We start from the raw sequence: 12448 nt of genomic DNA on the forward strand, positions 1-12448 counted from the left end.
TGTAGATGAACGTAATACATTACTGTTAAGTATGTGGCAAAATGATGTTCTTGGCTGCTGTTGGTAAGGTAATAAATAACGAAATGTAATGATTTCGTATTAAGTTTCCGTTTATTTTTTGTCCTTCAGAAGAGAGGGCGTGTGATAAATATATGACCGGACAATGTATGTGATACACATTTTACATCAAAACATGCAGCTGTCGGACCCCAAGGCAAGTGATTCACTTCAAGATTCAGCGGGAGGGTTCGAGTAGCGTCCCACGAAGAGCACAGTTTTCGTCTGCTGATCCAGTATGAGGAACACGAAAGGGTGATCCGCTTTGAAGATGATGGGGCTTGGTGGCTCGTTATAATCAATGGACTCAATAGCGGCCACCAGTACAGCTGAAAAAAGAAACGCAATACTGAATATTTAAATGAAACTTTATTCCACACGAAAGAGCTTACTATTCACAAAAAGTAAAATCTAAAGTATAGATTTCTAAGAAACCGAATGATGAATAAAGGAGGAAGTTGGCTATAAATAATGGCACCGGAAGAAGTTAACTCTTTTGGAAAAATTATGTTAATTAACAGAGAAAATGGAAAGAAAATGTCCGTGAGCGCAATCCACTACATGTGCTGTGAATATAATCATAAATACAGTATTAGAGTCAGTGGGCAACCCACTGTTATGTACATTGGCAAGGGACGTACACTAAATGCTAACTGGAGAGCACTGCAATCGTGGATCATGTTGTCGTGTTGTAACCTCCCCCTCACTTACCGACCTTAATGATAGTGAAAGATGAAACCACGTGTACCTAATGGGAGTTTTGGAAAAGCAATCGTCACCGAAGTTAAGCTGTCGGTAAAGAGGGAGGAAAGGGTTACATCTAAATGAAAGGAAATGTGCTAATGAAACTGGTGGAAATTAATTTTGAAAAGGGGTAATGTTAATAAAGAAAGTAAATGTGCAGCCGTTACGTTAACAATTAACTAGCGGTAATTAGGTATTTGAGATTTGGGGGAAATCACGGTCGCCAGTCCTAAGGACAATTACTATAGTAACTGAAAAAGAAAGGTTATTACACATATAATTAGCACTAGAAGCGTGGCAACTGAAGGTTGACACGTGTAGTGTGAAAACTGAAAGTTTGTCAGAAGTAATAAACTTCGCTACACCCTGACTTAATTTAGCAAAGAATTAATAAAACCGGAAAATCGAAAGTTAATTTAGTGACTGAAGTTAATAGTGAGCTTTCTTTCTGAAGCACATCGAAATTCAGTAAAATACGGTTAGTCTTGGACTACCTCAACAATCATTTCAAAAAACTACTTGAATCTACACAATTTGGAAATAAGAGATTTAACTTTGAACTTGAATTAAATGATTCTGAACAATTAACAATAGTAAAATTTAGTACGTACCAAGCTGAGCTGCAGTCACAGGTAAGCTAAAATACGATAACAAAACTCGCACTCTTAATTTGTGCTTGTGTAATCTGAATATTGTAGCCAGCTAACTGAACTTTGAAATTAAAGCAGTGAAATAGAATTAGCTATATTACTTTAGTGCTGGCGTTTAAATTTCAACGACACTCGGGTTCATTTCGGAAAAGGAAGGGACCCTGCTTGGCAATGCAATTGGGACAATGAGCAACAAAGGTTCATTCTAAGTTGCTGTAATTATAGTTACGAAAATGGTACAGTTTGAAAAGCTGAGGTCTGCCATACAGTTCTAAAACTTTACTTGCGTCCAGTCTTCCTTGTCGGTTGATTGAAGGTTTGAAGCCGTCGGTCGAGGAGGTGGCGACAGTCACTCATTGTCGGCCGTCGCTGTTGCAGAAGCTGGATGTTGGCGCGCCTTCTTCTCGACACGGTCACCAGACGAAACGGGCTCTTGATGCGCGCTAGTTAATGTTTCCCGTCCGCGACACCATGTCAGAAACTATCATCACAAGTCGAGCGCAATTACATGCTGCCAAACCCCGAAAGCGCGGCAACTCGCGGGAGCGTCACACCACACCTCCACTCGCTACTCCAGCCAGACTCCTTCTCCCCCCGCGCTCTCCGCGGCAGAGTTAACACTACCAAAGATCCTACACACTTTGATTCTTCACACGACCTATCGACGTAATCGTTCGATAGCAGTTTTCCCTAGGCAAGACCCAGCGTAAAAATACAAATAATATTTACGAAACAAACCAATTATACATCGACATAAATGCATAAATATACAAATAGTAAAGCAATTACAATATACAAAGAGACAGAAATGTCATATCTTGAGGTAACAAAGCAAGGAAAAAAATAGTACAATAGATGGAAATAGGAGGCTATGCATTTCCGGCGTTACACGTGCCCCACATTGTCTGAGGATGTTCGTGTAACGTAAACAGACTCAGAAAATGTCCCAAAAAGAAACAGCGGAAATGCATACCCTCAAAACATAACAAAATTTAGCATTCGTCTAATTAATCGTAAACCAATTTTGAGATGATAATAATTGAGTGGAGATACTCCTAATCTTATTCCACTCTGTCATCTTGCACAAAGTAAAACAGGTTGACAACATATCAAGATTCATAAAAAACATAGAAAATGGTTTAGCTATTCCAAAATCATTAAAATTCGTAACACGATAAGAAATGGAAGACTATTTGCAAAATTGATCAGAGTACATGGTCATAAAAAACAGGTATATCAAAATACGCAAACTAATAATTAATTACATAGAATACACAATTTTATGTAACCTTTTCATAATTAATATTCTCGTCATGTCCAATTAACGCTAAACAAGAAAATAATATACAGCAGATCGAAAAAAAACATAAATATTGACAGTAGAATTCTTTCAGCTGTCCAGGAAGAAAAACAGTTCCGCCTTCCGTACCCGCAAGTACAAAGAATGCCGACAGCGGCACAAGAGCCGTCAGCGGCACAAGAGCCGACAGCGGCTTCGCCTCGCAAGTATTGTTGCGCCCGCCTGTGCGGCACGCTTGATCTCACTCGCCCTTGTAACGGCGTTTCCAGAACGTCCGTTTCACTAGATTCTTTAGGAAAAACTCACTCCCGAGTAATCTCAAGGAGTCCCTTAATACTATCACAGTGGATAACTCAACACTGTCCATCATCACACGCATGTACTAGCCTGAAACTTAAAACAGCGTCTAAGTACATCGGCAATGACTAATAAAAACACACATTCATGAAATATTACAGAAAGTTACAAAATCATATTTACATTGCTTAATCTACTGTGACTCAGCTGAAAACTTAAACTAGCAGCTTGGATTTTTGAGATGATTACTAATCAGTTACTCTTCAATCATTTAGTCAAAATTAATTACTTATTAATTACAACTTCTTTAATGACCTCTAGGTCAGGCAAAAGCATCGTAACATGGCACATCCTTAAATCTTACACTCTATATTTACATACTGTACAAATTACCCTTTCTGTGGTATTAATCGATCCTAGGTTGGTACAATTTCAAGTCTACAATATTCCGTATACCTAATCGTTTTCCAGAGCTTGGATACTCTAAGCAATAAGCATTTGTGTGAGGTATACCAATGACTTTATATAGTCCATTATAAACAAACTTAAATTTAGAGATTTCATTGTCTATCTCGCTCGATTTCTCATGAGCTTTTACAAGTACTAAGTCTCCGATTGCAAACTTAGCAAAACGCGCTTTAGCGTTATGACGACGTATGCGACCATCGGTTTTTAGCTTCATTACTTCTCGCAAACGATCTTTTTTCACACCAATACTAATGTCAATCCGTGGAGGGAATTTGATTATCTCTTCCAATTCACTTTCTACACTTTTGTCAATGCCGAAATTCCTCACGTTACGGCAGTTCAAATTCATACCTACGTCAATAGCATCCGGCCAGTTAACAATGTGTATAGGCTGGTATTGCCTATGCACACCGTCTCCTGCCTCGTCAAAACTAACTGCTATTGTTTTATCTTGTGACGCACATGTCAAAGTTTTACTTTCGCAATTAATCACTGCACGGTACTTTAATAGCCAATCTAACCCGATAATTACTTCCGTAGTCAAGTCTGGCACGACGACAAACTCTTGTTCAAATCGTGCCCCACATATCTCGAAGTGGACAAAAATCTGTTTTGTGACCGGTTTACTGGCCTTCCCAGTAGCACCGATAATTTTCACTCCTCTTACTGGCATAACTACGATGCCTGGTCTGTCTTTTAGTAACTCAAATAATTTCCCAGATACAGCACTCAATTCTGCACCGGTGTCAATCAACACGTTTAGTTGTAGGTCGCGCATATTAACAGACACTACTATCTGTCTACACTTGTCCTCGACTGTATCTTTATTTTCCCACAGTAAATCCTCGTCTATATCCAGGTCATTCCAGAAAAAACCATCCGGCTTTGATCCTAAATCCGGCTTATCTGGCGGCTTTTTCAGCCTCTGTTCAAATACAGTTTTAATTTCAACACGTTTGTCCTGAGGCGTAGTCTGTAGCTTCGCCTCCAATACCGAAACCTTTTCCTGTAACTCGTCAACTAGTGAGTGTTGCTTTGCTATCAATTCATTAATCGTCACCTTCGTTGATTCCACTTTGGTCAGATTAATCTCATCCGCCAATCTACCTGGAGAAATGTGCCCAGTAGTATCTGCAATTACTTCCTCTGGATCTGCGCAACCCACACTGCTACCGTCTGACTGTATAACGTCAGCTCTAACCTCATACACGTTGTAATCTATGTGCTTTTCTACCAATCGTGTCCGGCTATCACTAAAATTTTCGCAATGTTTCTCCTTAATACTCTCGCAATGTTTAAACTGGAGGTTTGCGTCGGATGGGTCGGTTACTTCTACCACTGAAACTTTCGGTAAGGTCTGCCGGTTAGGGCCAGAACTTTCCGTTACTACTTCAACATCTAACTCCTGCGGGACGAAACACGACGAATCTTGCTCGTGCTCCCCCTTAACATCAACTATTTCTAGTAAAGTCTGCCGATTAGGGCCAGAACTTTCTATCATTTCACAAACACTATCTTCCTGCGGGACGAGACGCGGAAAATCCTGCACGCGCTCCCCATAAACGCTTCTCCCATACAGACCCCTATAATCTCTTAGTTCGTCGTATAAGCGACCGAACTGCCTTAACCAGACCTCATCCCTCTCTGCATCCCCTCGCTCGATGACGGACGTTTTATCCGACATCTGATCTTCTCTCAACACTTGCGAATCATTATTAAACTCAATCTCCAGTTCCGCTGTGGGTATTACAGCTGCCACTTTATGATCGATTTCCGGAACACTACTTAAATTGTTCTCACTGACAGCGAATGTATTTTCTACTGCCGTGTATACAGCTGATCTACTACTTGTGGGCGCACTCTTTTCTCTTAACACTGGCACACTCTCCCGCCGTTGATTAGTCCATACGGAATTTTCATAACGGCGACACCTTGGTTTTCTCTTGTTATTGGGCCGCCAAAATTTCTCCACGCCCGCTCGGCCCCTCACCGGCGCGGCTAATGGTTTCCCTGTCTCGTCCCAGCAGATACGCTCCCCGGATGCTGCTGAGGCGGCTGATCACACCCTCTGGCGTTATTACTATTCTGTGAAGCCCGTATCACGTTAGTATGATACTGGTTTCTGTCATTCCTGTTATTATTTGCATTGTACCGATTGTTATTACGGTCCGAACCATTATTGTTATTGCTGCGGTATGCATTATTCCCATGGTTATCATTGTTGTGGTTGCTGTGGTAATTGTTGTTGTTACCACGGCCTCTACCACTGTCGCGATTATTGCGCCAATTGTCCTCGTCCTCCACTCTTTCCAGGAAATCATTTATTGTCCTGTAATTGCTTCCTACGTAGCGTTTTGTGTCATCTGGAAGCTTCCTGTAGAGTTCCCAGACTATTTCGGATTCCGTGCGGCAATCACGCAAATATTCCAACTTGCGGATCCAGCCCTCACAAAACTCCTTCATCGAGCCGCGCGAGTTCGCATCGAAAGGCCTCGATACGACAAATTCGCGCCAGACACTTTGCTGTTTTTGCTCTGACCAGTATTCAGCCAGAAACAAATTTTGAAACTCGTCAAAAGTTAGGTTAGTAATGTTGAGGTTTAAACCCCAACGCTTGGCATCACCAGCCAGCACATCAATAACCGCATTAATTTTTCTCTCATTAGTCCATGATCTGGGTAAAACTCTTTCACAATTCTTAATGAAATCCGTCGCGTGTATACCGCCTTTTTTCAAGGGGTCGAACCGCTCCTCTTTCGTCAACAATTCCGTACTATGTGCATAGATTGGCACATAGCTCTGTTTTTCGTCAAGTTTCTTTTCTAATTCCGACACTCTCGTAATTACTTGGAAAGTGGCTGTCGCAAGCGTTTCCACTTCCCTCCTTTTCTCTTCGCAGGTATTAGCCTGCTCCCGCACTTTAGTATCTACTTCGGACACTAAAGCCTTTAAAGTTTCCACTTTCTTTTGATCCTCTTTTTTCACTAATTGAATTTGTTCCGTCACCTTATTCTCGATGATCGGAGCAACTGACTCTCCTACACTTTTCTCGATTCTGCTAATTTCGGAATAAAAACGAGTATTTATGCTCGCAATTTCCGCCTGAACGCCTATCATTTCCTGTTTAAGATTACCGATTTCGGTATTAATTACAACAATATCTTCTTTGATTTTATCAACTTTTGTATTAACAACTCCAACATTGTTGTTAACAACGTTAATAGCTTTGTTCTGATTGTCTAGCATCCGTTCAATTTTTTCAGACTGAGCTTCTTGCTTGGCAGCCTGAGCTTCTTGCTTGGCAGCCTGAGCTTCTTGCTTGGCAGCCTGATCTTCTTGCTTGGCAGACAGAGCTTTAATTTCTGCCGATTGACTCTTGATTTCGTTAATCAAAACATTCAATAAATCAGTTAAATTCCCGGAAACTACCGGTTTTACTTCCGTAGCGGCTTCCTCTTTAATTGTCCCCCCGTATTCGTCATCAAGGGATTCACATCTGATTTTCACTTCCGATTCCGAAACATTTTCTAAAGTGTGGAATTCCATTTCTGCTCTTTGTTGCGTTTCGGCGGTCGCGTCTTTCATGCTAGCCGCCTGCCCCTGAACAATGGGTACCGCGGTGCGCGTTTCCCACTGTTCGACCGATTGTTCCGTATCCAAGTCTACCAAATTTTGGCAATTGTTGCCTTCACTCATTTTAATAATTTTCAATATAAATGCCAAACCTCAAATATAATTAGGATTACTCCCACTACTTATTCTCGCTGACGTAACGGCCTGTACGTAACCAGTACTTTGTTACGAGATTTGCACAATGCAAAATTCGTGTCCAGAACAACCTCAAATCCGAAGATTGTCCTGTCACCAGGTCGCCACGTGTAACCTCCCCCTCACTTACCGACCTTAATGACAGTGAAAAATGAAACCGCGTGTACCTAATGGGAGTTTTGGAAAAGCAATCGTCACCGAAGTTAAGCTGTCGGTAAAGAGGGAGGAAAGGGTTACATCTAAATGAAAGGAAATGTGCTAATGAAACTGGTGGAAATTAATTTTGAAAAGGGGTAATGTTAATAAAGAAAGTAAATGTGCAGCCGTTACGTTAACAATTAACTAGCGGTAATTAGGTATTTGAGATTTGGGGGAAATCACGGTCGCCAGTCCTAAGGACAATTACTATAGTAACTGAAAAAGAAAGGTTATTACACATATAATTAGCACTAGAAGCGTGGCAACTGAAGGTTGACACGTGTAGTGTGAAAACTGAAAGTTTGTCAGAAGTAATAAACTTCGCTACACCCTGACTTAATTTAGCAAAGAATTAATAAAACCGGAAAATCGAAAGTTAATTTAGTGACTGAAGTTAATAGTGAGCTTTCTTTCTGAAGCACATCGAAATTCAGTAAAATACGGTTAGTCTTGGACTACCTCAACAATCATTTCAAAAAACTACTTGAATCTACACAATTTGGAAATAAGAGATTTAACTTTGAACTTGAATTAAATGATTCTGAACAATTAACAATAGTAAAATTTAGTACGTACCAAGCTGAGCTGCAGTCACAGGTAAGCTAAAATACGATAACAAAACTCGCACTCTTAATTTGTGCTTGTGTAATCTGAATATTGTAGCCAGCTAACTGAACTTTGAAATTAAAGCAGTGAAATAGAATTAGCTATATTACTTTAGTGCTGGCGTTTAAATTTCAACGACACTCGGGTTCATTTCGGAAAAGGAAGGGACCCTGCTTGGCAATGCAATTGGGACAATGAGCAACAAAGGTTCATTCTAAGTTGCTGTAATTATAGTTACGAAAATGGTACAGTTTGAAAAGCTGAGGTCTGCCATACAGTTCTAAAACTTTACTTGCGTCCAGTCTTCCTTGTCGGTTGATTGAAGGTTTGAAGCCGTCGGTCGAGGAGGTGGCGACAGTCACTCATTGTCGGCCGTCGCTGTTGCAGAAGCTGGATGTTGGCGCGCCTTCTTCTCGACACGGTCACCAGACGAAACGGGCTCTTGATGCGCGCTAGTTAATGTTTCCCGTCCGCGACACCATGTCAGAAACTATCATCACAAGTCGAGCGCAATTACATGCTGCCAAACCCCGAAAGCGCGGCAACTCGCGGGAGCGTCACACCACACCTCCACTCGCTACTCCAGCCAGACTCCTTCTCCCCCCGCGCTCTCCGCGGCAGAGTTAACACTACCAAAGATCCTACACACTTTGATTCTTCACACGACCTATCGACGTAATCGTTCGATAGCAGTTTTCCCTAGGCAAGACCCAGCGTAAAAATACAAATAATATTTACGAAACAAACCAATTATACATCGACATAAATGCATAAATATACAAATAGTAAAGCAATTACAATATACAAAGAGACAGAAATGTCATATCTTGAGGTAACAAAGCAAGGAAAAAAATAGTACAATAGATGGAAATAGGAGGCTATGCATTTCCGGCGTTACAGTGTGCTTGCCACGACTTCACACGCGACGTGAAAGTAGTGTGCTTGGTAAGCGCTCAGAAACAAATTGACGTGACCGCCAACATTGCTCTTTAGTGGCAACACCACTTAGATTTTGTTTCCGAAAATGGAGACACGTGAAATGACAATGATAACTTTCTTAGTGATTCTCAATTATATTCAGAGCACATTCGGAAAAAAACTGTGGCGGTATAATTCATCTCAAATGCGCTTACGAGGAGAACACGGCAAGTGCGATAACCTGATTTCCCAGAAACTTCGCTCAGTGAAAGAGGAGCCAAAATAAGCGAACACGTTTCTCAACTTTTGTGTAGGTACTTTACCGTTTCCAAGAAAATGACCGTCAAAGTCTTGGAGTAAAATGCCTTTTAGCGGGCGTTAAGCACCACTGGATTAGTGGTATAACAGATGACGTCTCCGAATGTCACTTTCGCGTACCGCGTTCGAAACGTGGTTACTGCTTTTACTTTATTTCATTATTTTCATTTATCTAATCACGTCCGTAGAGGGCTACTACACGAACGTTGATCAAATTATTGAATAGAAGGGCGTTATATTAATTGTGGAATTATGACTGGGGTTCACATTAAGTGATACACATTTATTACTTGTTTGTATAGGGTATTTTCAGCGGTACAATCTTCCTAAATTCTCATATACTTAAATTTCATTTGTACATCAGTTCTTAATGCTTGTATTTTATTCTTGCTTTTGTTCTTGAGGAAGACTTGGTGCATTTTCTTGGATGATACTGACCGTAGGAACATTCGAAACATAGAAATTCCGAACACCACGAGCATCGTGCGAAGGCAAATTTGTCACAGTGACCATTTATTCGTATGAATATCCCTCGGGAAAGAAAAGTCGTTAACGCTTTGGCAATAATTTCGCGGCAAACCACACATAACAGATCACTTTTCCGAAACCTGACGCTTGCTACTGATTATGAATCGAGATTCACCATAGGAATTGCACCAGACACAATTTCAAATAATTTTTGCAATTTTTTAAGTTCATTCACCAGACATACCATTTGCAGACAAATAAGGACAACATTATTTCAGTATATATTGTAAAACGTTTGTATAGTAATAATCTATGCACATGTATAAATGAAAAATTAAAACAGAAATGATAAACGGGTTTCGAACACGGGGCGCAAAAGTGAAAGGCAGTGACGCTAGCCTCTGTGCAACCACTTCGACCGACATGGTTACTCGCTAAAAGCCACAAAAATTTTTTGTAATATTTCAAAAATGCATTTTAACTATGTTAATATATATCATATGGTATGTAACTTTATAAAATGCAGTCGAAATTCTATTAGTAGGTATTGCTCGTATCTCGTAACTACTACGAGAATTTACTTGGCTATTCTTCATTGCTTACCGTTTATTGTTTTGTCGTAATGCAAGCACATTATTATGGCTTTTAGTGAAAGCGTTTAGTACAATACCTAGGCACAGTTCAAAAACTGTCTTGACAGATTTGTTAAAGAGTGGTGAATTTGTCAGAAAGAAACATGGTAGGAACAATACAGATTCTGTAAGAAAACTACATTCCTTATACTTCGGACGTAAAATTCGAGATCAGAGTGCTGGGTGGGACAAAAAAAAACTGTTCCAAGTACCGAGTGGTTATAACTAAACAGTCTCTATTTAAAACGTTATAACACGGAAACTAATTACCGTACGAGTAACAGACTTGATAGCATTAATGACCAGAGTTTGGGGTGCATGATTTCCACGCCTCACAGCGCCACCTTCCAATTCCAACTATGGCCATCTGGTGCCGTGATCAGTCATCGTGATTCATAGTCTCACACACCTGACCAGTCACAGTGCACTTGTTGACACGTCAACATGAGCTTGGACAAATGGAGCAGGGCATTGTTGGCCGGGATGTCCCAGTCGGTTTCGACCGCCAAGAGCCACATTGGGAGGCTTGCGGACTGTGAATGAGGATGAAATGATGATGAGGACAACACGACACCCAGTCTCCGAGAGGGGGAAATCTCCAACCTGGCCGGGAATCGAACCCGGACCCAGTGCATGGAAGGCAACCACGTAACCTCTCATCTAACCAAGTGGACGTAGCATGATGAAGAATTTCGAATTAAATAGAGAACCGGGCGTCGCTTTGGGAAGAGGCCAGCGACCACTTGCACCACAGATGGTTGTTGAAATCGCCGTCGCTATGGCATGCAACGCTGTGCGCAGTTCCCGATCGTCAGGCAGTGCGCGTGCTGTGCCACGACAGTTGAACATCCCTTGATCCACTGTACAGAAGGTGTTTTGAACCATTCTCGAATTGTATCCGTACAAGATCCATATCGTACAGTAGCGATGTGTTGACTTCGTTCTCGACTTCCTCGCAAGGATTGAAGCTGACAAGGGCTGGCCATGGACCATCCTATGGACAGATGAATCTTATTTTACTCTCACGGGTGAGGTGAACAAACACAATTGCCGAGTGTGGGGATCTTCACCTCCATTTACTGTGCCTGAAGTTCCTGTGAATGGTGAACGTGTCACCGTATGGTATGGCTCCACGGCTACGTTCACCATTGGGCCATTCCGATCAGTGACCAAAGATGTGCAGGGTGACTGGCTAGAGCAACTGCGTTATGCTTCGCCAGCATGTCATACCCGCCCTACAGGGGAGAGACGCATTGCACTCAACAATTTCCATGCAAGATGTGGCCCCACGGCACATCGCTCGTGAAGTTCCCTGCTTCTCAGAAACACATTTGGAAACGATTGAATTATCGGCCGATCGCTTTCTTATGCTTGGCCGGGACGATATATGTGAAAGCTATTTCTGGAAACTGGAATAATGACAATGTACAGAATCTGTTATGGACTGAAGTGCCATGTTACGTAAACATTAAATGAGACCTATTACTGCCACAGGCAGCATATGTATTATTCAAGCAGTACTGATGGAATATTAGGTATGGTTGCAAACTGTATATAGATATCAAATAACGCTTGTAGTGTACTGTGCATGGATATTAATCAGCACATTTTGTGCATTGTGAGTGTCTGTCAGTTAGCATGCTGTTGACATGGTGTCAGTGTATATTGATGTGTGAAACTGACAAACTCTGGACGGTACAGCTTCGAATCGCACGCAAATGACTCAGAGTGTGTCAAATGTTGGAGACGCTGTATCGACAGCTTGTAGAGGTTTGGCCAGCAAATCAGCTTGATGCATATGGCTTCAATCCCATATCTGCTTAGAGGTGTCACATTGGCTGGGGAATAAGTGGCACTGTGTGCAGTGATAGACAGAGGTGTTATACCAGCAATCAATAGGGTTCAGCTCACTGAGCAGTTGATCTATGTTGCTTCAACATCATGGCAGCCTGGAGGTCATGCACAAATTCTGAGAGGCTAATGTAAATAATCACAATATTCTGTAAGAAAATTTCTATTGCTAT

At 41.4% G+C, this 12448-nt stretch overlaps 1 protein-coding gene across 4 annotated transcripts in view; it reads right to left on the minus strand.

Moving 5' to 3' along the window:
- The window catches only part of LOC126162936 (leukocyte elastase inhibitor-like), a 192561-nt gene that overhangs the window by 37482 nt on the left and 142631 nt on the right, over positions 1–12448 (minus strand). For 2 of the 4 annotated variants that reach the window (XM_049919766.1, XM_049919761.1), the window contains exon 9: positions 263–386. The exons of 1 other annotated variant lie outside the window; for it this stretch is intronic. Coding sequence is in view for 1 of the 3 variants with exons in the window: in XM_049919760.1 (XP_049775717.1) it covers positions 229–386 (158 nt within the window). In the remaining 2 variants the exon portion in view is untranslated. Of the gene's footprint in view, positions 1–92; positions 387–12448 lie in introns of those variants that run through there. One more of the 4 variants, XM_049919760.1, reaches the window with a different exon arrangement.

Source organism: Schistocerca cancellata, chromosome 2, assembly GCF_023864275.1.
Source record: "Schistocerca cancellata isolate TAMUIC-IGC-003103 chromosome 2, iqSchCanc2.1, whole genome shotgun sequence".
Taxonomy (NCBI): Eukaryota; Metazoa; Arthropoda; class Insecta; order Orthoptera; family Acrididae; genus Schistocerca; species Schistocerca cancellata.